Source organism: Microtus pennsylvanicus, chromosome 14, assembly GCF_037038515.1.
Source record: "Microtus pennsylvanicus isolate mMicPen1 chromosome 14, mMicPen1.hap1, whole genome shotgun sequence".
Lineage (NCBI taxonomy): Eukaryota > Metazoa > Chordata > Mammalia > Rodentia > Cricetidae > Microtus > Microtus pennsylvanicus.
This window is the reverse complement of record NC_134592.1, coordinates 8,102,234-8,129,320: the sequence shown is the minus strand read 5'-3', so window position 1 is coordinate 8,129,320 and position 27,087 is coordinate 8,102,234. Positions and strand designations below refer to the sequence as shown.

Here is a 27,087-nt window from a genome sequence, read left to right as displayed (position 1 = left end):
TATGCTGGCCATTGTCCCCAGTGTCCAGGGGCCTGTCAATACAGATCCAGGAAACTCATGGTGGATTTGCTGTAGGGAAGAGCTCTTGTAGCTCTGGCCTGTCCTTCCCCATCCCTTTAGCATTCAGGGAGACTGCATGGTGTTACCTCTCAGGTTGCCCAGGATGCCCAGGTGCAATCAGTCTCATGGCTTCCTTCTCCTTCTTCTGCCTTGGGATCCTTCTTAAAAATGAGATCAGTTGCTTAGCTGATCTGCTATAGGACTGGCAAGGATGGAGGCAGGCTACACAAAATAATAAGTATGGGAATTCTGAGATGCTTGGATACTTTCTATATAGTCCATGGTTTCCTGTATTCTCAGAGCAAAGAAAGATGTGGGCACCTGCCCTGGTCTGAGAGGCATTCAAGTGAGGGCTGGGGAGATGGCTCAGTGGTTAAGAGCACTTAACTGCTTTTCTAGAAGTCCTGAGTTCAATTCCCAGCAATCACATGCTGGCTCACAATTGTCTGTAATAGGATTAGATTCATTTTTCTGGTGTGCATGAAGACAGAACACTCGTATACATAAAATACAATGAATAAATATTTTTTTAAAAAAAAAGGAATTTAAAGTAAGCCCAGATCTGTCCGTAGGAGCTGGAGTAGGCAAGCTTTACTTCCCTCCCCAGAGATAAGCTCTCCTGACCCTGTTCAGTCACTGGAGACTTGCTCAAATCAACAGGGCCATCAGAGTATGTCCCTTTGTCCTTGGTGCTGGCAAGGCACTTCCCTGGCAGCCTTGGCAGAGCTGCATACTAAGAGAGCTTTAACCTGTCTCAGGAAAGTCTATTTTGAACTACAAGTGAAGCCAGAGTTTTTAGGTTATAAGCTTCTTACCCAACAAGACCCACAATAGCCATCCTCACACAGTTCCCAGGAGTTTTAAAAACTGGCACTAGCCTGCCTGATGCCAGCACACTGCCATTCCAGTGCCACAGACTTCTAGGTTAAAATGCCAGATTGGAGTGGTTGAGAAAGAAAAAGAAAACCTTTGACTAACTTTAGAAATCAAGATTTGAAAGTTTTGTTCAGAAATACTACCAAAAAATAAAATCAGTAGGATGTATTTATAGGCGGGGTTTTTTTATTACTTTGTTTTGTTTTTTTAAAAATAGAGAATAAAACATTTTCAGAAAAACCAACGAATACAGCCTTAAAAGGTCACTTAAAAGAAATCCCACACTAGCTCAGAATTGAGAAATAGTTGGTTATTTATTTAGGGGTACAGTCACAAATAAGAATCTTCTGCTGGAACGGAGAACCGGAACAGAACAGAATGAGAGGCGGGGAAAAGAGGCCGGACGCATGCTCTGTCTGCATCAGCATATATAGTACAAGAGGCCACATCCCGGTGGGCGGGTTACCACTAGCTGTAAGACTTCCTACAGCACCTAAGACCTTTTCAGGTAGTTCATGTAGTACAAAGATTCTATACCCAGAATCTACACAGAAAGCTACATACAGCTCCACTGGCTACTTTTCCTGTAGGAGGCCTGCTGTGATGAGCTGACAGCCACCATCTTGGCATTAGTTCCAGCCCTTCAGAATGCAGCCCCAGCCTAGGAGGCCTGGAAAATGTTGAGAAGCAGTGTAGAAGGCTCTAGCACTGGAGACACATGGCGACTGGAAGCATCTGCCAGCTGTAGAGGGGTCTGCTTCATGGCCAGGGCAGTGTTGTGCTTGATGTGGTTCGGAAGCATGCCCCTCTTAGTTTTGCACTGCCAGGAAGAGACATAAAACCAAGTGTAACCAGGGGCTCTCTATTGCCTGTCTGACATGTTCTTGCAGTGCACTGGCGACACTAGCCTGGGAGAGAGACCCAGGCCCCCAAGTCGGTCAAGCCCAGTGGTTGCCCCAGGCCTAGTCTCCTAAGTGGCTTTGTAAGTCTTGTCAGTGGCTCTGCTTTGTCAGCCAAGGGGTCTTCCCGGTTTACAGTTGATAGATGTGTTTTGAGAGGAACAATGGCTGCAACTGCTTGCATTTGGCCTTGTTGGGACCGGGTTTAGTGGCATCCTGCCAGGGTTCTGCACTTTGGGTTTGAACTCAGCAGGGATAGCAGAGTCATTATGAATTTGGGCCTCTCTATGACAGGTTGGGGCATGTGTTGCTCCATTTCCAGACAAGAAGCCTCCTGAGCCACGGAAGAACGTTCCCTCTTCCCAGGTGTCCTCTCTGCAGCCCCTTTGCAGCAGCTGATGGTGACTGCTTTAGCAGTGCTGAAAAACAGTGAAGTCTTAGTCTAAAAGAGCAGCCCATTAGTGACCTCCATGGCAGTGAGAAATTGTATTGTCCTTTCCACTCATTTCTGATTTTTATACATACATATTTTGAAGACTGTGTAAACTTAAACAGCCTATCGCAGTCCCTTTGACATTAAGGTAGTTTACAGTAAGTGTTTTAGAATCATAAATAAAATGTCATAGTCTCAAAGAATAAACTTCTTGCTGGCTGGTGGTAGCCCACACCTTTAATTTCAGCACTTGGGAGGCAGAGGTAGGCAGAGCTCTGTGAGTTTGAGGACAAGCTGGTCTACAAAGTGAATTCCAGGACAGCCAGGACTGTTATACAGAGAAACCCTTTCTCCAAAAAGGGTTGGTTGGTTGGCTATTTAGGATTTTTTGAGACAGGGTTTCTCTGTAGCTTTTGGAGCCTATCCTGGAACTTGATCTTGTAGACCAGGCTGGCCTCGAACTCAAAGAGATCCGCCTGCCTCTCCCTTCTGAGTGCTGGAATAAGCTTATCAAAGAGTTAAGAAACTCTTTCCACCCGGCAGGAATAAGCTTATTAAAGATTTAAAAAACAGCTCCACTTAAAACTCTAAAACACTCAAAACAGAGATAGAAGGCAGCACTGAGTGAGGGGCAGCCTGTGCTTTGGCTTGGAAGACTAGGGTGGTTAAGGGGTTAATGCTGTCCTAGTGACCTACAGATGTAGGCAATGCCTAACAAAATATGAATGATGTTTTATTGGAAAATAGAAAAATTCATCTTAAAATTTATTGGGAAGAGCAAGAGATCCCAAATCTTGAAAAAGAAGGAAATGATTAGAGGATTTTATTTTTATTTTATTTCTTTATTATGTGTACAGTGTTCTGTATGCCTGCAGGCCATTTTGAAAAGGTCACCAGATCTCATTATGGATGGTTATAAGCCACCATGTGATTGTTGGGAATTGAACTCAGGACCTCTGGAAGAGCAGCCAGTGTTTTTAACAGCTGAGCCACCTCTCCAGCCCACATCTTGACTTTAAAACAACAAAGTTATATTGTGGTTTTTCATAATGACCCCCAAGGCCAGTAGCCTATATTGGAAAGCCAAGAGTAAATCCAGTTCAAAGGGGTGAGTACTGGGAACTGTAAGTCCACAGGCAAAAGACAGAAGTTGAATCCTTAGCTCTCACACAGACAGAAATTAACTCAAAATGGGTCAAAATCCTAAATCTGTGAACCAAAAGTATAAAAACCCTTAGAAGAAATTGGGAGTGGCTGGAGAGATGGCTCTGTGGGTAAGAGCATTGCCTGCTCTTCCAAAGTTCCTGAGTTCAATTCCCAGCAACCACATGGTGGCTCACAACCATCTGTAATGAGGTCTTGTGTCCTCTTCTGGCCTGCAAGCATACATAAAGACAGAATATTGTATACATAATAAATAAATAAATAAGTAAGTAAATAAATAAATAAATAAAGGAATTGGGAGTAGGGAGTTCGTGATATTTGATTTAGCAATGAATTTTTTGGACACGGTGTTAAAAAGTATGTGTAATAAAAAACTAGGTAAATTGGACTATGTCAAAGTCGAAAACCTCAGTATATGAAGGGACACACAATCTGCGGAATGGGCAACTTGTAGAATAGAGGAAAATATTTGCAAACCACCTACCTGATAGTGGATTAATATCTAGACCATATATGAAGAACATGAGCAACAACAAAACAACTTTATTTAAATATATAAAAGATGTAAGTTGACATTTCTCAGAAGAATATACACAAATGACCCATAGACCTATAATACAAGCTCAGCATCACTGATCATTAATGATGCAAGTGAAAATTGTACTGAGACCATACACAAAAAAACAGTATTGCTGACAATGTGTATATTGTACATCAAATAGTACCAGCACTGTAAAAACAATTTGAAGGCACGTTGTAAACTTTAGAGTGGTCTTACTGCAATTTCACATCAGGATGCATAACCAAAAGGATCTAGAACTCCGAACTGTACAGGTGAAAATGGTTAAGATGGGGCTGTACAGGTGCCAAGACTGACGATCTGAGTTCTATCCTGGGAAGACCCACAGGTAGAAGGAAAGATCTGGTTCCTGCAAGTAGTCCTTTGATGCATGTCATGATGTGTGTGGGCGCGCACACACACACACACACACACACACACACACACACACACACACACACGTAAATGTAACAAATCTTTAAGCAGTTAAGATAATAAATTTCATGGTTTCATATTTTAGCATGATTTTTAAATATGTTCTGAATGAACTGTTTCATTCATGGTTATTTTATTTCTAGAATTGATTCTTAAAGTAAAATTACTAAGAAAAGCTTCTTTGTACCAGAGTTGAACATTATTTTCTAAGACAGTGAGCACAGTTCATAGCTCTGTTGTCAGAGCTTCTCATATGCAGGTACTGTCATTTGTACCATTAGAGCTGGGCAGCTGGGATGACTCAGTGAGCAGAGGTGCCCCTGCCAAGCCCAGCTTCTGTCCCCTGGCCCACATAGTGGGAAGAGAGAACTGACTCTAAGCTTTTCTGACCTCCACATTGGTGCTGTGACATGTGTGCACTAAATAAATACAGACAAAATAAATAAGTGTAAAAAGATTACTGTTGACTCAGGTGGTGGTGGCGCACATCTTTAATCCCAGCACTTGGGAGGCAGAGGCAGGCAGATCTCTGTGAGTTCGAGGCCAGCCTGGCCCACAGGAGCTAGTTCCAGGACAGCTAGGGCTGTTACACAGAGAAACCCTGTTTTGAAAAAACAAAACAACAACAACAACAACAAAATATTGTTCACCTAACAGATAAAAAATACTTTCTGACTATTCTTTTTACATGAACTAGATCATTTAAATCCTAAAGGTTTAATGTTTTTCTAATACATTTTATTAATCTGTATTTATATTTTTTGGGGGGAATCTCTAAAAGTTTGGGGTTATTTCTGTTTTTAAATTAATTATTCTGGAACATACAAAATACCTAGCTTCAGATTTGAGCAGTCTCCGTCAGGTGTTTGTAAGCATCCTTCTCTAGCTGTGGAGTGATTCTTCCCGTCTGAAAGCTGTGGGAGTTGGAGTAGTTGTGATTTGCTTTGTTTGCTTATCTAATTTGTACCAGGTTTATTTTGATGTGAGAAAAGATTTCAGTTGACTTTTCCTGCATATAATTTAACAGCTGTCACCCTTCTCCAGTCCACTGACATGGTTTATTGTGCATCGCCTGAATGTGTCTGCTGGGTTGGTCACTGCTTGTGTCCCCTGTTCTTCCTCTCATGTGTGCCTGGTCACACTGTTATAATCAATTGACTTTATAGTTGGTGGCACCAGCCTCTCTCTTCAGAATTGTCCTCATTCTTGTATTTTATTTTATCATTTATCTTGGAAAATAAAGAGACCCATCTGGACTTTAAGTGGAAAAGAATATCAGGCATTTAGTCAGGTTCTAACTCAACTATCTTTACAGATATCTGTACCTCCAGCTCATGAACACATCTCCTGACTGTTAGTTTTTTTTCCCCCTTTCTCCTGTTTGTTTATATTTTTAGAGGTTTAGGGACATCTTTTTGTTTTTCTTTTTATTTATTATGTATACACTATTCCTCCTGCCTGTACACCTACATGCCAGAAGAGGGCACCAGATCTCATTACAGATGGTTGTGAGCCACCATATAGTTGCTGGGAATTGAACTCAGAACCTCTGGAAGAGCAGCCAATGCTCTTAACCTCTGAGCTGTCTCTCCAGCCCCCCTTTTTTATTTTTAAATAGAGTTCGACTGTATAGTCTAGTCTATCACAAACTCCTGCTCCAGCTGAGTGCTGAGAGTACGGTGTGCCTCGTCATCCCATCTGCAGTATGTTTTATCAGTGATTTCCAGATTATAGTCTTAGAGTTCTTTAAAGAACTACTTTATATGCATACAGTTTCAAAGAGTATGGAAGAAATCACTAATAAAGTTCGAAATCCTTTGATCTAAGATCATTAGGAAAAATACATCAAAAAGTGTCTTCACTTTCTTTGCCTTTGAACCTGTCTATGTTATATAAAGCTTCTAGGCATCTTCTCCGCTGTATTTCTGTACTCCAGTTCGTCAGCAGAGCCGTAGGGTGTGCACACCCCCATCTCACCCCCTTTGAAATAGTAAATTATTGATAGGCAGAGTACAAGAAGTATTTGTTTGTGGACCCCGTTGCTCTTGGTGTCTGAGTTCACCTGGCATCACTCCTTGAATAAGAAGGTGATGGTGAGGGAGGTGTGCCTTGTCCTCAGCACTGCCTGACTAGGGAAGGGGGATAAACTCTCTTGAGAGACAAAGTGGGATCAATTGAGAAACTCCTGGGGACAAGTGGGCAGGCGGAATCTCTTGTGTAGCCTGTATATGCAAGTGCTTCCATGTTCCAGGATTGCTAGGACTGAGGTGTAACTCATGGCAGCTCGCTGGCCTGGCATGCCTGAAGCTGCAGTTCCATCTAGCCTGGCAAGATCCTCCCCTCTGCCAAGCTGTAGAATCCCGCAGCCCCTATGGCTCTGAGGGAAACAGGGTAGAGATACGAATAGGCTTAGATTTATTTTCCTGTTGAATTGCCTTAACAGTTACTGAAAACGTAAAATCTATGGTCTCATTGGTGAGGGAGGGTCCAATAATCACCCTGAATGGGTTATCCATTCATTCACCACAATTATTAGGCTAGACACATAGAAGTAACTGGCCAGCGTGTCAGGTGTGTTTAAGAGTTTAAAGGGCAAGCTGGAGAGATAGCTCAGTGGTTAAGAGCATTGCCTTCTCTTCCAAAGGTCCTGAGTTCAATTCCCGGCAACCACATGGTGGCTCACAACCATCTGTAATGAGATCTGGTGCCCTTTTCTGGCCTGCAGACATACACACAGGCAGAATATTGTATACATAATAAATAAATAAATATTTTTTAAAAAAAGAGTTTAAAGGGCTCTTTATCTTGTTCTTGAATTGAGCAGGTTATAAAATGGCACAGCATACTTACAGAAATGTTTATTTTTCTATGAGGTGAAGCATCTCCCTCTATGATCCCTTCTATTTTCATATTTGCTTCCCTTTGTACCTAGCAATAACATCCTTTTTGTAGAGAAATCATCTCGCCAACAGCCGACAGTGCTCCAGTTTGGAAGTAGTCTTTCTCCTGAGAGTAGATTTTTACATTAACTTTAAAAAAAAAAAAGATATGAATAGTAGCATAACAAAAAATAAATGAAAAATTAATTTTGAATGTAAAGAAAGCAAAACTTAAATGATCTAACATATTAACATTTTTAAACTACAAAAAACAGATTGCTCAGCAGGTAAAGTTACTTGCCACCAAGTCTGGAGACCCAGGTTTGCTCTCTGGGACCCATATTGTGGGAAGAGAGAACTGTTTCCCTGTAATTCATCCTGAGTTGTGGAGATACACACACACACACACACACACACACACACACACACACACGATAAATAAATAAACCAAACCAGATATAGCATTTTAACTTATGTCCTTTTCCCCCATTCTGTGCTCTTTAAAAAGTCTCATAGTAATACTTCTTGGCTATTGATTAAGCAGTTCTTTCATAGATTTTTTTTTTTTTAACCCTCATTTGAGATTGGGAGTAAAAATGTCTCAGGAAGAAAATTTGCCCTTTTGGTAGTAAGAAGGAAGCAGAACACTAATGCATTGGGGTTTTGTAATATTCACATAGCCATTACTTTTTTTAAAACTGTGTTGCCAGGACACAGAATGCTCCTAAAGTGAGTCTTATGGCCGGGGGTAGAACATAGTAGCCGGTTTGTCTAGAGAGCACTAGGTCCTAGGTTCAACCCCTAACATTAAAAAAAAAAAAAAAAGAAAGAAAAGAAAGAAAAAAGAAAGCGTACTAAAGGAATGAAATAAGAGCTGGGAGGTAGAGGGTACAATACAAGCGCCATCCCCTGAGAGCTAGGATCCTTGCCTAAAAGTTAGTGAAAAATAAAGACTGTAGAAAGCCGGAAAATGCCCAGGCTTTTCGTGCACACACACTGACAGCCAACAGAACGCTCTTTCCGTTTGCAGGCTTTTTTTTTTCCAGTGTCATTTTAAGTTGCAGTTTCTGGCCAATCAGCGAGCTCCATGCCCACTGACATCACGAAGCAGCCAGTTCCCTCCAGCTGCAGAGAGCTTCAGTTTGTCTTCTTTTTTTTTAAACTAAAATGGAGGCTGGTTTCTTGCCTTAAGGAGTACAGCGCCCTTCCCGCTGGAGCCTAGATGTTGACATGTAATAAGGCGGGCAGCGGGATGGTGGTGGATGCGGCCAGCTCCAACGGGCCTTTCCAGCCCGTGGCCCTTCTCCACATTCGAGGTGAGTTATTGTGTGTTCTACTGACCGGAACCTTCCGTGGGTAGTTAATAAATGGCTATTGTGCTTTGGATAGGAAAAGCAGGAAGTCTATCCAGCAGTACCCCCTCCACATTGATGGGACTGCCCCTGAGCAGACCAGGGTGTCCCCACCAATTGGTGGGCATTCTACACGTTACTTACGGGGCCTGTGGCTCAGGAGGCCTTGCACGCAGAGTTCAAAGCTGGTTTTTCTGCTTTCTGCCTGCTCTCCCATCCCCCCCCCCTTTCGAGGCTGTGCTGATGTCAAAGGATGTGAAGTCACTGCCTGGGGAAGGAAGGAGAGGCGGGCCGGCGGCCGGCCTGGCCAAGTTGTTTGCACTCAGAGTTTGTGTTACCTTGGTGTCGGTGTTGTTTAATACTGTAAGGGTTTTGAATTAAGGATGAACTTCAGGCAGAATGTACAGAATTGATCAGAAGAGAACTTCCTTTTGGAGGATGTGCACTCTAGTCCTGCAGCCGGAAGGGAAATATGCTTCTGCTTGAAATCCTAAGATCTGCTGGTCTTCTGATTTTAAATGTTAGCTGTTAGCTTTAGTGCAGCCTTAGGAAATGTTTTGCATTTACAAAGGCTTCCTTAAGATTTAAAAGGGCAACAAGTTTTCCGTGTGTATATAGGTCACAGGAATGCCCAGACTGTGGGAAACAAATATGTAGCTTTTTCTCCACCCTCCCCCTACCTTGAGATGCTGTAGCAATTGGCTTCCACAATGACTAAATGTAAGACCGCCAGGAAGAAGCAGGGGGTGACTACAGAGAACAGAAGGTGCCTTAGCTGCAGGACTCAGACGGCTATTCGTATTTTGATTTGAACCATTGGCTAGTTAGCAGTAAGGCGACTGGTTATGTGTAGAAGGCCAATATTAACACATTTAAGGTAAAAGTTGTTGGGTTTTTTTTATTTTATATGTATTGTGTTTTGCCTGCATCAGTGTATGTGCACCATGCATGCCTGGTACCCCCAGCGGTCAGATTCTCTAGAACTAGAGTTATGGATGGTTATGAACCACCATACAGGTGCTGGGAAAACTGAATCATCATCTCTCCAACCCCAACAAATTTGGTTGGTGAGGCTTCTAGTTTTTGTTAGGCACTGATACTCTAGTTCTTCTTTGGATTATGAATTTGTTCTAAAATAGCATCATTTGGTTTTATATTTTATAAATAGAACCTTTAATTTGTGAGGGCCCTGTTGTTAGTTCCAGGCTTTACTGTGCCTGTCTTGGAGTTGTCCCCTCTTGGTTTAATATCTAATTGTTGAGGAAGGTAGTGAAGCACTCAGGGGACTTGAAGGTTTAAGAAAAGGTAACCTGTAGCAATCTAAAACATGCTTGTAATGCAAACAGGTGGGCTAGCTTCTAATTTTAAATCTCAAAGAACGCTTGATTTCCTCATAAAAAAAAAAAACTTCTTAAAGCAAACACCTTAACTTGTCTTAAACTTGCTGTAAGCACTACTATGAGCCCAGTGCTGAAGATCATTTAAAATGACTAGTATGCACCCCTTCCCCAGGAGCCCTGCCAGAGAGGGGTGGAGAAAGGACAGAAAGAAATGCCTCCTGGGCAGGCAGCTGTGGGGAGCACAGGGACTTGAGGTACTGGGAAGGAAGGACAGGCCCTTTGAGTTAGAGGGGTCTTTCACCTGAAAGGGAATACAATTTGCCAAAGATCGCATAGCCCTTAGATAGTAGAACTAGAGTCCAAATCCAGGAAGCTGTTTTGTTTGCAATCTTTAAAAATACTTTCACGAATCAATGGTAGCTGTAATAGACTATCTTGCAAGGGGGTTACAGTTTGCTCTGCAGTGCTCTTGTTGTCTGTTCAATTCAGTGGCCCTTTTTCGCATGACAGTTGTACACCCAGTGTTCATTTCTTATTCATTTTACATGCCTCATGATTGTAAATACCATGTACCAGGCTGATCCTAACTTGGAACATGCAGATGCACTGGCGTGGGGGCAGTCAAGTAAACAAGGAACACTGCTGCTTACCCGATTGCCGTCTCAGGTAGTTTGGCAGCTACTGATACTGGTAGTGGTTAATGTGTCAGATTTGCCATTCCTGAAAATTCAAGTGTGAAAGGGATGTAGTTTAACCTGGCACAGCCCTAGCTGCCTCTAAGGGAAGAGGACATGGCTGTAAATTTAGCTTGATGACTTAGATTCTGCGCTTGCAGCACTGTCGAAGAGAATAGCCTGCTGTGCTGGGAATGCACTCTATTGACGTCCACTATACTAGCCTGTGGCCACATGTGACCATCAAGCACTTAAAATGTACAGCTGATAAATCAAATTCTTTTAGATAAGTGTCAGCCAGGGGTTGTCGAATGGAACAGCAAAGGTCTAGTCTGGAATTGGCACTTTCTCAAGTAAAGTCCAGACTGTAAATATTTTTGACCCTGAGCAAAAGCAGCCACAGAAGAAAGTTGTCTGTTGTCCAACAAATCTTTATTTACACAAGCAGATAGCAGGCTGGATTTGCTCATGGATCCCAAGCTGCTGATCTGTTCTAGACTACTGTAGCATGTCTGAGTTGCCTGTGAAGACTAGTAGGACATGATTCCTGAAGTCTGCAGTCTTGCCTCTCCTGCCCTCCATGGCTGGCCCTGGAGCTCAGCTCACCCACCTCAGGGCCAGGTTCCAGGCAGGGACAGCTCAGCCAGGAAGATGTCAGTGACCAGAGAAGGAAGCGGGGCAGGCAGACCAGAACCTTTGCTGCCCCACCCTGTCACCTTGTGCTGAGTAGTCTCCAGTGAACCCTGGGTGGCAGTGGCGGTGGGTGCCTGGCGGGGGCTGGAGAGTGTGCAGCTCTTTCTCCTGGGAATGCTGCTCTCTCACAAGGTCTTGCTGGCTCACGGGTTGGTTGATGTTTACTTTGTCTCTAAGAACTGGGGAAGAAACCCCGCAGGAAGCAGGTGGAGAAGTCGGCCCTCACCCTCCATTTCCTAGCATGACAATGTGCTGATGTGCTGAGTGAGGGCGACTGTGCCACATGGGGAGGCGACTAATTCAGGACACGCTCAGGGCATGCATCATGTGAGCGAGTGCTGGTGGGCTGAGAATGGGGTCCACTATTACACACTTTTTTTGAGGGGAAGGGGCTGTTTTCATGACCGGGTTTTTCTGTGTAACCTTAGCTCTCTTGGTAGACCAGGCTGGTCTTGAACTCGCAGAGATCCACCTGCCTCTGTCTTCCAAGTGTTAGGATTAAAGACATGCATCACCACACCTAGCTGAGTTACCTCAGGGAAACTGCCGGAATAAGACTCTTGAAAGAGTGAGGATTCCTTCTCTGAACAGTGTTTGGGTTGCTGTCTGTCACCCACCCTCGGAGTGACTCGGCTCTGGGCAGGGTGCAGGAGTGCACCTGTGCACCCTCCCTGCGCTGCGTGTCAAATTGTCTGCTGTGTCACTATTGGTGTGGAGGGCGACCTCCTGGGGGAGGTTGTCTGTGAAGGCTGCACACCTTTCCAGAGATTGCTTCTGCCTTTGGAGAGGAGGCCTACTGTGGGATTCCTGAATTCCTTCACTGAGATATGTTAGTCACGTAAAAGTGTGAGAGAAGAAACTGGGAGTGTTGCTCGGTGGTTGGTTGAGTGGTTGCCTATAGTCTGTGAAGGTCAGGGTTCAGTCCCCAGCACCTCAGGAAGTCGAGTATGGTGAACAGCACTCCTGAGGTAGAAACAGGGATATCAGAAGTCCAGGGCACATAGTGAGCTTAAGGACAGCCGTGGCTCCAGAGAACCTGGGTAAGTGTCCTGGGAGAGAGGGGTGAGCCAGTGGCAAGCCAGAGGCGCAGCCAAAGTACACCAGCTTCTGCTTCCTCACCCCACGCAGGCTTTACTGTGTGTTTGCCCTACAGTACTGTGTCACTCAGGTCCCCTGATGTGTCTCATCCTCAGTGTCACCCAGCCTGGAGGCCTGGTCTGTGGCTACTGCTTCAGAGGCAGAATTTGCACTGACTGTGCTTGTTAGTGCCACAGCCACGGCCACGTCCATCTGTCCACTTTTCCTTTCGAATCCTTCCACTGGAAGACATCATGATTTCCATTTTTTTTCCTGGAGAGAAGGGAATACCTTCTGCAGGACCACAGAAATGCAGAGAGTCTAAGAGTTAGAGCTCAGCACAGCTCCTGTCACAGCATTGTAAGGTGAGGGGAACATCCCGCACGTGTGCACACACACACACACTACACACTAAGAATTTTTAATGTAATTTTTAAAAATTTTTAAAGCCTTTTTAATCTTTAACAGACACTACCCAAAGCAAGCAAGGACACAGCACTCCACGAGCACATAGAGGCCTGGTTTTATTTTAGGGCCTCGAATTATTCATAAGCCAAAAACTCCTGGTGTAAGAATGCAGGCTAAAGTGTAATGGTGAAATGCTACGAGTAAATCTAGATCAGCTTCTGTTTGGAAAAATACAAACCGAGGGTCTGGTGGCTCAGCAGGAAGGACTCCAAGCCTGTTGATCTGAGTTCTATTTCAGGGACCTACATGGTGGAAGGAGGGAACTGAGTCCTGAAAATTGCCCTCTGACCTCTGACATACATATACATATATTTTTTTTTTTAAAATGTTACTAAGATAACTACAAAACCAAGCTGTGGAGCGGTGTTCACTTGTCCTTCTGGCGGTGGATGTACTGATGTTAAAAGATCAAAAATTCAAGACTAGTGTAGGATGCTTATTGAGTTGAAGGCCAGCCTGAGGCTATATTGTGACAGATGCCTGTAGGTGAAGCCTGTAGCTGTGGTTTGGGGCAGTTGGAGAACCTGGTGCTGTGGGCTCTCCTCAGTCCTCTGAGTACAGTAAAGGTAGGATGTTATAAATTACTGCCGTGGGTGGAGTGCAGACTCCCCTGTCAGGATCTCTGCAGCTTACCCAGAGAGTCAGGGTAACAGTAAGTCTCAGGTGGCATGCTGATACAAAGTGGGGTCTAGGGACAGAAACGCCCAGGATCCTTTCACTCTTTCTATAATGTTTGAAAGAAGTACCTTAGAAAAGCTGTGCTTTAGGCCATGTCTGAGGAAATCTCTCCCAAAGTGGCCAGCAGCCGTCTGGTCTGTTAGCTGTTTTACTCCTTGGTTGCTGACTCAACAGTGGCCGCACTGCTCCCTGTGTGGTATTTTGGGGTGTATACTTGGTTTGATACTGACAGCATTCTTATTGGCCAAGGTTCCCTTTGAGCTTCAGGGTAAGGATAAAGGTGGGGTTGGGGCCACCAAAACACTGGTTATGCTAGACACATGCGACCCCTTCTGTGCCTCGAAATAGGAATAATAATCTGATTCACCTCTCCAGTGTCTGTGAGGGATAAACATGTAACTGTATCTCAATTGCCCTAACTGGTGCCTGGACTGTTGTAAGACTCTCCACGTGTCAGCGGTAGCCATGGTGACCCCTTTTGTGGGACACCTGCGTTACTTGCTGGAACCCAGCAGTTAACCACAGCTACAGCTGGGGCACCTGTGTGTTTGCTCTTCTTGAAGCTCAGTTGAGGTCTGCCTCTCACTTCTCAAGCCTTTTCATCTCTTGCCGTGTGCACCCTAAAGCAGCATCTTCAGTACCCTGTGCGGGTGTACAAAATTATCTGCTGCGTGATCCCAGGTGCCACCTCCATGGCCTGTGTCAAGTACACATTAATCCCTGATCCAGCCTCCTTAGTTCTGTGCTCTCAAACCCAAACTAAGAACGCACACTTACCTTTTTAACTGTTTTCAAGTAGAGCGTTAGCGTTAACAGTCGGTTTAGGAGTTAATTAATGATGCTGATTGTGACCACCCCAGACAGTGCGGTCTCCCATTTGGGTTTTGAATGTAAATGTTGCTGTCTGTTTAGCTATGGCTTCCGGGAGTCTCATTAGAGCTCTGGGGTTGGGTTTCTTTTTTATATTGATGTTGTTATTGTTTTTCCTTTACTTGAGATGGGGTTGTTGTCCAGGCTAGTCTCAAACTCCTGGGCTTAAACCCTCCTTTTTCAGCCTCCCACGTGTCTGTGCTGCTGGACCTAGCTGGTGCTGCTTGGGTAATTAGGAAGTTTACATTCTGTTTGTCCTCCAGATTATTTTCATCTTTTGCCTGTTAAATTAGGTAGTATTTGAACTAAGTGAGATCTCACTTGTAAGCCTAAATCTTACTGTTTTAATTTTTAGTATTGTGATATTTAGTAGAATTTGATGTTGCCAGGCAGTGGTGGTGCACACCTTTAATCCCAGCAGAGGCAAGCAGATCTCTGTGAGTTCAAGGCCAGCCTGGTCTACAAAAGCGAGTTCCAGAATAGGCTCTAAAGCTACACAGAGAAATCCTGTCTCAAAAAAAATCAAAAAAAAAAAAAAAAAAAGGAATTTGGTATGTTAACATTTGATTGGGGTTTTACCATCTCTGTTTGCACACAACAGCTTTTATCATATGATAAATTTTTTTGTCTGTTGGCTATGTTACTCGGAAACAATATTTCTAAATTATAGTGTTTCAATTTATAAAATCCTGAGAACAGTAATGTACCATTCTAGGGAACAGTCATAACACTGAAGTTGCTGGCCCTTCAGTCTTGGGAGGCCTCAGAGAAGAGGTGGGAGAAGGTGTAAGCCAAACACACTTGAGAGCCACATACTCGGAACCCAGTAGCTGTAACAACCTGCAGTCTACAGAAAACCACACACATCAAGGACCCCAGCATTGGAGAACTACCTTCAAGGGGTCTGCAAGTGCCCCTTGCAGATAGTTGAAATGCTGTCTTCACAGGAAAATCAGTGTGTGGACATTGCCCTGGTGGTGAAGCAATGTTGGGTAAACAGTTACTTTCATAGAACAAGACAGCAATGTTCAGCTAGTAGTCACCGTGCACTTTGTCATACACATGCCTGTCAAATCTAAGAGCATCCTTGATGAAGATGAAACTATTAGTTTTAGAAAACCCCACTCTTGACGCGTACTTTCTCAAGTCTGTGTGATGAACTGCAAAGGTCACACAAAGGCATGCTGGAGTTCCTTGGCCGTCCTGAGGAAACACCCCATCTTGGTGAAGTGAGTTGCAAGCTTAATGCTCTAGCCGCATTCCTGGATCCATCATTTTTACTTGAAATAACAAAAGTTGCACTGTGTTTATGACACAACATTTGGCACATTTTCTCAGATATCCAAGGACTGAGCTTATCAGTTCAAAGCAAACAATCATGACACTTTTGTTTGTTTGTTTCTGGTAAAATTCCAGCTTTTAAACCAAGTATGGATTTTGAAAAATTTGTATCTGCCATTGTAAGTATGACAGCTCCCCAGTGAAGACTGTCCTACTGATATTGGTGGCATTGTTCACTGACAGTGGGTCAGTATAACTCAGTGCACCAGTATGCTCCTAGGGACCAACAAATGACAACATCACAAGACATATGCTGGCAACATAGCCATTGACTGCACACAGTGAAACTTCATGTAATCAAACAATTCATCAGTTTGGCCTCAGATTCCACACTGCAGCCAGTATTTAAGAAAGGAGCAGCACTTGTTGGCCAAGTATAGTGGATCATGCGTATGTAAGCCCAGCATATGGGAGACTGAGGCAAGAGGATCACTGTGAGCTTTAGGCTTGCTTGGGCTACAGAGGAAGGCAGTTTCAAAAAAATCAACAATAAAAGTAAAATACAGCAGCAGCTCTTACTTCTTGAATTTTGGTGTAGGATCAGAGTCCATTAAAAATGCTCAAGCTGTTGAAGTAGCCCCCCTTTTCCAACTAAGTATGTTCCTGTTGGCCTGAGAGAGGGAGAGGGAGGGAGAGAGAGTTTCCCATACCCCTCAACCAAAACAACTTACCGCAGGAAGTTGAATACAGAAGCAGCCATGCAAATCTACCTGCTTTCTGTTAAGTCTGCTATCAAAGACCTATTCAAAAAATATAGAAGTGTCATTTTCCCTAATTTTAAAAAATAAATTTATTTTAGTAAAGGTGTGGCCTAACATAATAAAATAGACCTACTAATAACTTAAGAAGAGAGTGACATTTTAAAAATGTCTCCTATGTGGCCTGTGCTTCTGGATATAGTAGTGCACCTAATCCCAGCTCTTCTGGGTCTTCATCTAGAATCTGACACCATAAGTAGGGACGTGGGTCCTGACACCACACAAACCAGAAAGCCGAACTCCAGGGAGTCTCTAGCCCGGACTGGGAGTGTTTCCCAGTGTCTGTGTCCCACCAAACAACACAGTGGTGAACTAAGCATTTAACCCTGTAATTGTGGAAAGGGCTCTCTGGCCATGCAGGGTGAGTGTTCAGGGCTCACTGACTCTACACGCCTTGGTTTCCTTTTGTCTCTTAAGAAATCTGTTTTTGAAATCCTTTTCATTCAATCTGTATATGAACACAGCCACCTTTGCATCTTTTTTAGAACTAAAACCAGAATTCTTCCTGATCTAACTCACCCTTACCTTCTCCATAGTGTACACCTACATTGCAAAGTGCCTGCCATCTGCAATTTGCTGTGTGCACTTACAGACCTTTTTCTGTGTATATGTTTACTTAGCCACACAATAATATAAATGCATTCATTTACAGAAAGTTTCTAGTCATTTTTATTTCTTCAGTTATGAAGGGGGAAAAGTAAGATAAAAGGAATTCTAGGAACCAAAACTTTGCAAGTTTTTAACAGCTAGGCAGAGCTGTGAGCTGTTGTCACATTTTATAATCCCATCTTGTACTGTTGATGCTTACAGAGCATAAACTCTTGGTTCGGTCTCCCATGTCTTTCTGTAAATTTGGTTTAAAACTTTGGGACTAGGTAAGCCTTTGAAAGGAGGAGGCAAGTATAGTGGCATCTGCCACCTGCCTGGGGACAGCCACACTCATACTCTGCAGTCATTTTACATGTGTCAGGAGAGATGGGGCAGAACAACCCCTTTCTGGTCTCCCTCATCACAGACTGGAGATGTGAGCTTCTATTTCTTCATTCTTCAGACCTGAGCTAATGCTCATTTTACTATTATATATATGTTACTATAATAGAATAGCAATGTATTTTATATATAGTAACATTTATATTTTTATATATAGTTACATTATATATAAAATATATTACTAAGAGACCATCTCTGATCTTTTAAAGGACATTTTACTTTAATTTTAAAATGTTAGGCCACACTCACTAAGTGACTCCACCCTTCCAGGCATCAGCTGTCAGATCTAGGATGAAGGTCTGGGTTGAGTCTTGGTATCTTCCTGAGCCTGCAAGCATGTTCTGTTTAGAGATGCATTCCATCAGATCCCTTATTTTCATAGGCACTGAAAGAAGGGGATTTTGAAATTGCAGAGTAACATCCTTGAAGATGAGAAGCTGGGTGAGACCGCACAGAGTTCTCTTTTGTCGTGCTGGAGGGGCCTGCCAGGAGACAGTGCCAGCAGCCATCCCAAGAGTAGGCTTTCTGATACATTCAGATACATTTTTGTTTGGGGTATTCTTGAAAGAGCCCCTCGATAATTAGTTCCAGCAGCCCTCAAGTGCATCCCCCTTCAGCTTCAGCCCCTAGAGTGCCAGAATTATAATCCTGTACCACTACATCTGGCTCAGCCTTCCTTCACAGTCAGTCACACATGGCACTGTTCTAAGAGAAGAGTTTGGGAAGCTAGAGAAATGGCTGAGTAGATAGGAGCACTTACAATTCAGCAGCACAAGATTTAAATTCAGATCTAGCTCTCATGGAAGAAGCTGGGTGTGTCCGTGGGCCTGTGGCTGTAACCCTAGCGCTGTGGGGGTGGAGACAGGGAGAGAAGGGAATCCCTGGAGCTGCCTTGTTGCAAGCCCAGTTTCAGGGCCAGTGAAAGACCCTGTCTGAAAGGAGGAAGCTAGAGAGTGATGGAGTGAGACACCCACTGCCCTCCTGTCTTCCTCCCCACCACACAACGTCTGTGCACCACGCGTGCACACACACCATTTTTATAACTCAGAAACAACAGTAAAATGTGTAGGCAAAATTGGGGCTGAGGATATAGAACTCAATATTGGGGTGCTTTGCTTGCTTAACATATATGATGAGGTCTTGGGTTCAGTCCCTAGTGCTGCAGGAAAACAAAAAAACAACAACAACAAAAGCTAAATTTATATTCTGTTTGTTTGTTTTTTGTTCTTTCAAGACAGGATTTTTCAGTAGCTATTGGAGCCTGTCCTGGAACTAGCTCTGTAGACCAGGCTGACCTCGGACTCACAGAGAACCGCCCGCCTCTGCCTCCCGAGTGCTGGGATTTTAATCTTTAGATATGCGCTACCACCACCCAGCCCAGCTATTCAGCTATTCTTTTTGTGGTTGTTGTTGCCTTTCCTCCTTACTTACTCTAAAGAAAAAAATCCATTCTCTAAGGTTAGCCTCGAATTTGAGACTAGCTAGCTAGCCTCAGCCTCCTAAGGGCTCAACTCCAACTTTAATTTTTCTGACTTATTTTCTTTCTTTCTTTCTTTTTTTTTTTTTTTGGTTTTTCAAGACAGGGTTTCTCTGTGGTTTTGGAACCTGTCCTGGAACTAGCTCTTATAGACCAGGCTGGTCTCGAACTCACAGAGATCCGCCTGCCTCTGCCTCCCGAGTGCTGGGATTAAAGGCATGCGCCACAACCGCCCGGCCTTCTGATTTATTTTCTGGGTGCAGCTGAGACCATCACATATTGAAACTGAGGTTTCCTGAGGCAGGTAAACTTCTGGGGCAGAGTGTGACTTACTTATATAGCATAGTACTAGTAGGAATTCTGCTTTTTTTTTTCACTTTTAAGTTTTACATATATTTAAGTGTGAGCTTTAAAATATTAATTATGAAATTTTGTATTTCATTTTTGTGTGAGCTGGATTTATCGCTATTCAACTAAGTGAACATGGACTGTGCTGCCTTACTAGGTTGGATAAACAACTGATGGGGTATGTGTGTGTGCACATGGGTCTTAGTAGGTCGGAACATAGCAGCCTTACTGCTTCATTAGTGCAGCACGTGGGCACGGGCTTTGATTTTTCACCTTTTTAGAGAAGAAAGCCTATGTGAGGATGATGGGCTGAACTTGGAGCAGCAAAGTAATTTCTGACATTTGCACTTCACATTTAAATGTTAAGGGGGGGGGCTTTAAAAAGCACGTTCAGTAAAAAATTCTTTGGCAGGAAGCAGAGACTTATCAGCCAAGTTAATAGTCTTAACTGTGGCATCCATAGTAACTAGTCAGGCTGCCTGGGTAAATATTTACCCATCAGCCGCTCAGCAGAGCCATCAGCGCTGGGCTTCTTCCTACTATCTGGTGTGCCCACTATCTTTCACCTCCTCCAGGGTTCTTCATATTGTTTAAGCAAAAGGTTTAGAAGAGCCACTTCCTGGGAGAAGCCAGTGTGCTGTCTGTGTCTCCCAGTGAGAGTAGAGTGACCCTCACTGCCATCATTAGCACCCAGGAACCTTTTTCATCTTCAAAGCTCCTTGCAAGTGTTCATTAGCAGTCGCCCTCTTTCCTGTGAGGTAGTAAACAGGTGTTATTAGCCCCATTTTTACAGTTGTGGAATTCAGAGCAGAGAGTTTGCCAACTTGCCTGAGGTCTTGGAGCTGTGGGTGACAGAGGCCTTGGGCTTTCTGACTCATAGTTCTGGGCTCGCATACTCTGGGTGAGCATGGGAAGCTGCTCTTGCAGGTTCCTTTATCACAGAGATCTCTACAGAGCTCTGTCTGATGTGTTTACAGTGATGTAGAGTGCAGGATATCGAAACAGGCTAGTCAATCTGATGGTGTCATCTAGAAAAACACAAGATGCAGATCCTGGGGCATGAAGGTAAGGCTTTTCCCAGGGGACTGTGGTTATGGGTGAAATTAACTCACCACAGCTTTGGGTTGTGTAGCTGTATCCAGTACTTGACTGTAGCCTGTCTTCATGGAGCTGGTGTTCATGGTGACCTGCCTCCTCTTGAGTTACGGATCTCAGCTATCCTGAGAGATCCACTGTCTAGCTGGATTGTTAAAGCACAGTTGGCAGGAGTAGTTCAGAGTAAACGTGACGTTATTCCTCGTAAAAAATGCTTAATGTCATTCTGAGAGTCTGGCACTGTGGTAACTCTTCCTTGTATTGGTGGCTAAGTAGCGCAAGGTATTGTAGAGTAGAGACATCTGCCCCTGAAAGCTCTATCTTAGTTTACAAGTTTGAATTTGTTGAAGGAGAAATGGTCATAGACACAAACATTTCTTGATATGTGCCGTGAAGAGAAGTTGGCATGGCTGTAGAAGCGTCATGACTTGTGTTCCTGCCTATCTCCTTCCTTCCCCTTCCCCACTCTCATACTCTGCGTGCTGTACCAAGTGAGTTTGAACTTCAGACAGAAACTAGGTAGCTGAGCTCACTCCAGATGGAATGAAAGGACAGCAGACCTGAGTCTTGACTTCCTGCCTGTGCCCACGTAAAGTGTGATGTCTTTTATTAGGGAAGTGTTTAGAAATCACTGACATGGTGTTTGACCATCTGTCTTCTCGGTGCTAGACTTAGTCATGTTACAGGTGCTGCAAGTATGTGCCTGTACCTTCCAGAGGCACTGAGGGAAGAGACAAAGCTAATTGGTGCTACCAAAGCAAAGGGAGATGGTGTGAGAGGTGTTCAGACCGGGAAGGGGTTTGTAGTGAGTAAGTAGCAAAGCAGCATCCCTTAGGCTGCCGGGGGAGGCAGGATCCAGAGCAGTGATGTCCAGTGCCACTGTGTCCTCTGTCAAGGGAAGGCCAGGCTACCAATGCATTTTCTGTGACTGTGATGAAACATATACTCAGAAGAAACTGAAAGTGATACCTACAAGAGAAGAGTAGATGAGGGAGGCATGCACGAGCATTGCCGCATGTGTGCCTGAAGCATGTGAATAGTCAAAAGATGGAAAGAGAGCATTAAGAACGAGGGTGTGGGTTGATGATTGACTCACCAGGCATTGCTGTCCTTGTGGTCTCTGAGGTGAATTCAGTGGTTTTACCCGCGTAGCTGAGTAGAATGCAGTATTAAAGCACTACCATCCTGGCTTTGGATTTGAACTGACCAGAAGCTGGCTTTCCTAGTCCTTCTGGCAGGCAGGCCCTCTCAGTTTTTGCTCTGCCTGGCTAGCATGTGCTCCTTTGCCAAGACAACAGCGCTGGTGGAGCATTCGGGTCAGCCCCTGGCGAGACTTGGCTCATGCTCTGCCCCTCTGGATTAGCTGACCTTTCATTTCTGTGTTCATTTAATTGAATGAACTGTCTGTCTTGCTGCGTGCACTTGGTAGGCCTGTTCTTTTTTTCTTTTTTTCAAAGTGAATGGTGAGGTGGTCAAAAGCAGCTCTGCTGAAAAAGTTCAACCTTCACAGACTCCTCAAGAGGCTGGCACCTGCGCTTTCTGAGCTGGGAGGGATCTAAAGGCGGAAGTTGACCCTTGTGGCTCTGGTCTTCCTGGTACTGAAGAAGGGAGGTCTCAGCAGGGCAGGACTGATAAATGGGAAACTAGAACAAAGAGGGGAGGGGCCTGACTGGTGAGAGTGAATGGCCCGAAGGGTGTGGCCGGTGGCTGTGTGACTCTGCACAGCCCTTGCTGACAGAGGCTTTGCGAGGTGTTTTCCAGTTCTGAGGGTGTCTTCACTGTTTTTCAGTAGAGAGGTTCTAACCTACACAGACTGTTTCCATTTGTCACCTGTGCTCTGAGTCACGTCTAAGGCCATAGAGAACCTTAAGGTTTACTGCTATTTCCTCTAAGAGCTGTGTCATTATACAACTTGAATTTAGGCCTTTTTGGTCAGTGTTGAGTTGGTTCCTATTTACGGTGTAGGTGAAGGGTGGCTTTCACTCTTTTGCATATGAATACCATGTAGATAACTGTATCCCGCCCCACTGAAAATAAGACCATAAATGGGAAGACTGTTTCTGGGTTCCATTGTGCTGGTGCTCAGTCGCACTGGCTGTCTTGGCTGCTTTGGCTCTGCTGCACAGCTCTAAACCCAGGACATGTGACTCCTGAAGTTCTGGTATTCTTTCTCAGATGTTTTGTAAGCATACCCTGTCTCTCTGTTCTGTGGAGTTCATGGTGAAGACAGGGTCACCCACACTCACTAGAAGCACCTCCAAGTCTGAGGGGAAAGCCCACCTCATAGATGTTTCTGCTTCTGAAACCTAAAGGATTTATCTTGAAAACCTCTTTGGGTTACATACAGTTCAGGATAAAACTTTGACTGTAGGCTGCATGGGAAACTGATCATCTAGGAAGCAAGTAGAATGTGGCTTCACATCCTCCCAAGTGAGCTTCGGGGAGGAACCATTGTCCTCAGTTGTGAAGATTGTCTTGCTTCTCACCTCTCTAGACCAGAGGCCAGCCACAAAGCTTACATGCCCTATCTATGCGGGGTCGTGATGTAACCTGACTTGCAAGTCCTGTGTCCTCTTCAAGCCTGCCGTCCTTTTCTGTTGATCTTGACATAGATTTGGTTCCCATCAGCCTTTTCCATCAAGATGAAATCCATTCCATGGGAGATTGGGAACCAGACTCATTCATGCCCCAACCCCCGCGCAGCTCATGGCAGAACTTGTGCTGTCTAGAGGAAGAACACTGCATTCGGGTTTCCAGTATAAAGGACTGTCCTTAATTTTGAGATTGTCCTTTTGAATATTAAAGTGGGCTATTTTTTCTTAAATCGTAAGCCTGTAAAATTCCAACTCCAGCCCACAGACCCAAAAACATTACATTCAGAGTTGCCACATGATACTTCAAATTATTTCTGCGATTTCAGAATCCATGTTTTATATAAACTATCCGAATAAGCAATTCAGAAGAAACTGAGGCATTTGGGGTTGCCAGTGGCTGACGGAGGAAGGAATGGAAGATGCTGACTTGCTCAGTACAGGTGTTCTCAGTAATGAAGTTCTTAAATGAGGTGGGGTGACTGTACTGCTCAGTCGGGCGGAGGGTGGCAGCGGTGCAGGCCTTTAATCCCAGCACTCGGGAGCAGATTCTAATGAGTTCAAGGTCAGCCTGGCCTATAAGAGCTAGTTCCAGGACAGGCTCCGAAGTTACAGAGAAACCCTGTCTCAAAACAGAACAAAACAAAAAACTTCTGAATCTAAATGTCACTGCTCTGTGAGAGTTAAAGTTCTATATTCTGTGCTGTGTGAATGTTACATTCTTTTAAAAATTATTCATTGGTAGCTGGGCATGGTGGCACATGCTTTTAATCCCACCACTTGGGAGGCAGAGGCAGGCAGAACTCTGAGTTCAGAGCCTTTCTCTACACAAAGAAACCCTGTCTCAAAAATCAAAAATATTCATTGGTATATAGCCAGAATGATATGACCTGCTTCTTGGATGATCAGGTTCCCATGCAACTGAACAGGACCAAACATTTTACCCTGAACTTCAATCATTATGAGGTGGAATGCTAGATCCAAATGGTTTACATAGAGGTTGGAAGGTGTGGTAGGTGTTTATTGTAATGTTGTGGTTCTGAGGAGCCTTCTCCACATTCATGTAGACAGTGTGTGTGTTGGTGAGCATCCTGGAGCACTCTGCGCACATACATACATAGACATTGTGTGTATTGGGAGCTTCATCATCACCAGAACCTCAGAGTTGGACACAGGCTCTGCTTTGGGAGACCTGTAGTTTAACTATCAGCGAGGACTCACAGCAGCTCTTCACCTCATCTCAGAAGGGCTTTTTACACACTGTCGCACTGTACAACTGAATCTCATTGAACTTTCTCTTGTGACTCAGCTGAGGTGACTGTCAATGCTAGAGGCAGCCATTAAGTCTAGTTACCAGCACTGAAAATGAGAAGAGGGGTGTAAACTTCCAACACGTCTGTGTTACTGTAACATTGTCTGATAGTTGGGTAGAGCCTTCATATTTACACTTTGTCACTTCTTCCTGCTGCCGTAGCACCTGTCCAGTTATCAGGTGAAAAGTATTGCCCTCAGGGTGGCCTTGTAGGGTGGCCAGCCTTTCTGCAGCTGCGTATGGTAGGAGGCCTGGAGAGACGTGTGTGTGTGTGTGTGTGTGTGTGTGTGTGTGTGTGTGTGTGTGTGTGTATGGGGTAACATGGGAGTTGGGTACATGGCTGTGATGGGACCTTATTGTAAATGTGTACATTTGTCAGGCATTTCGGAGCACATTTGTTTTGGTTTGTTGGTTTTTTCAGACAGGGTTACTCTGTGTATCCCTGGCCATCCTGGAACTTGCTCTATAGACCAGGCTGGCCTCAGACTCATAGATCTGCCTGCCTATCCCACAAGTGCTGGGATTAAAGACATGCATCACCACTACTCAGCCACTCTGAACACGTTTGTACGTATTGAAAGTTTTAAGTGAACAGCTAATAGCACTGGCGCCATGTGGCATGAGGGAACTTGCTCAGGGATGTCCACAACCCAAGGGAGCAGTTCCTTTGGGGAAGGTGTATATTACTTTTGTTTTCTTTATTTTGTTAGTTTTATTTCTTTTACCGTTAGTGGAATGCTCTTTGTGGACAAGCTAGTTAGTATGTATGATACATTGATATTAATGCTTTGATGTATTAAAAAAAAGCTAATATTTATTAGGACATGGGGCATTTTATTACTTTTTCACTACTTTTATAGAAGAATTTGATGTGACATAAGCCACCAGAACATCTGCACAGATCTGTTGATGGGTGACAGAGTCTCAGGTAGTCTGGGCTGGTCTAAAAGATGTTGTCAAAGATGACCTTGGCCTCCTGCCTCTCACTCCCAAGTACTGGGATTACAGGCATGCACCACCATGCTGGTCTCTGCAACAGGGTATTAAAGTATAGAAAGAAACTAGAAACCAGTATATAGAACTGATTCAACTTTTGGATGGAGGTTTTTGGTTTTTGATGCTATTGGAGGTGGGGAATGCAACTGATGGGAATGGGCCAGTGAGCACATTGTAAGAGAGGACGCAGTCCTGTAGGGTAGTCCTTAAATAAGTGAAAGGATTTGCCCGTTGTTGTGAGAGAGGACACAGTCCTGTAGGGTAGTCCTTAAATAAGTGAAAGGATTTGCCCGTTGTTGACCTCTATTCAGAAACATTCTTTAAGCAGCAATCATACGATGTAGATTTGAAGGCATAACTGTAGACCCAGTGGTGCCCGGGGAATCCCAGTCTTTCATCTTATAACCAAAGCTAGTGTCTTAGTTAGTGTTCTGTTGCAGTGAAGAGACACTGTGACCACCACAACAATTTTTATGAAGGAAAGCATTTAGCTGGTAGTGTGCTTATAAGTTTTAGAATGTTAGTTCATTGTGGTGGGGAGTATGGCAGCACACAGGCAGACATGCTGGTGCTGGAGTGGTATTTGAGAGCTTTATTCCTTCCTGGTCCACACGCAGAGTGAGAATGACCCTACTATGAGCTTTCGAAACCTCCAAGCCCACTCCCAAGTGACACAGCTCATCCAACAAGGACATGCCTCCTTACCCTTCTAAACAGTTTGTCAGCTAGGGACTAAACGTGCTGAGCGTGCAAGTATAGGAGCCTGTGTCGGACATTCAAACTGCCACAGCTGGCAAGGGTCAGCAGAGGCTAGGTGGAAAAAACATAGCCATGGAGGTTAAAGTCCTCCTCGGTCAGGGAACAGCTAGGAACCGGAACTGCACACCTGCTGTGTAGTTGCTGTTAAAATCTTTGAAGAAGGCAAAGAGAGGATGGCTTGTTTGGCCCTTCCTCAGCACTGTGGGACGGCCAGTGCCTCCAGGTATGGTCAGCACACACCACTGTTGGCAGCACCAGAGAAGATTTTAAAGGGATACCAAGTTGAACACTATTTTGTTTTAGTAATTATATACTAACAAATGTGAAAATATATAATTAACACATTAAATCGATAGTTTCTTGGGTTACTCTTGCTTAGGACAGGGCTTAGTCAAAAATGTGTCCATTCAAAGCAGAACTCAAATAACTGCATGGCCCCAAAGTTGTGGTAAGAGTCTTAGAGGAGGAGTTGGCAAGTGTCTGGAGCAAGGGCCTCCAGGGACAAGAAACCTTGGATACAGTCTGGAAAGACTGAGGATATCTCCCCAGTTCTTCCATTAGGCTCACAGGGGTCTCAATGCATGGACGCCCATCCTAGGCGCTATTTTGATCTGCAGGGTCAGACTGCAGAGCACAGTTGGCCCCTGCCGGTCTTTGAGCCTTTTCTCAGAGGCGTGGACCCTTAGCTAGTATGACCTGGAGCAAGTTACCTAACATCTCGGGTGCTCTAAAAAATAACTATAATAACAGTGTCTCCCCCAGAAAAGAGCTGTGGGTCTTGAATGAGACTAGGGATGTGCGCACTTGGCCTAGGTCTAGAACATGCTAAAACCATGAACTCCAACTAAAAGACTGACTTCTGATAGCTACCATTTTCAGGATGACTTTGGCTTGGCCTCAACATTGCCCCCGAGTTGTTCTGTGGTCCAGGCTGCCAAGATGTAAAGTCAGATGTTATAAATC

General features: G+C 44.2%; 1 protein-coding gene and 1 long non-coding RNA gene across 10 annotated transcripts in view; one reads left to right on the top strand and one right to left on the bottom strand.

Annotated features, from left to right (window-relative positions):
• The window catches only part of Ppp2r5c (protein phosphatase 2 regulatory subunit B'gamma), a 130,243-nt gene that overhangs the window by 38,425 nt on the left and 64,731 nt on the right, over nucleotides 1-27,087 (top strand). Inside the window, exon 1 of one of the 9 annotated variants that reach the window (XM_075948608.1) lies at nucleotides 8,396-8,621. The exons of 6 other annotated variants lie outside the window; for them this stretch is intronic. In XM_075948608.1, coding sequence (XP_075804723.1) covers nucleotides 8,528-8,621 — 94 coding nt within the window. In that variant the 5' untranslated portion in view covers nucleotides 8,396-8,527. Of the gene's footprint in view, nucleotides 1-8,395; nucleotides 8,622-27,087 lie in introns of those variants that run through there. 2 more of the 9 variants (XM_075948610.1, XM_075948609.1) reach the window with 2 other exon arrangements.
• Nucleotides 1,264-8,879, bottom strand: LOC142835248 (uncharacterized). Its single transcript, XR_012907766.1, has 3 exons — nucleotides 8,802-8,879; nucleotides 7,277-7,432; nucleotides 1,264-2,254 (listed from the first exon to the last, which is right to left on the bottom strand). It is a non-coding gene; the product is annotated as an uncharacterized LOC142835248 (long non-coding RNA).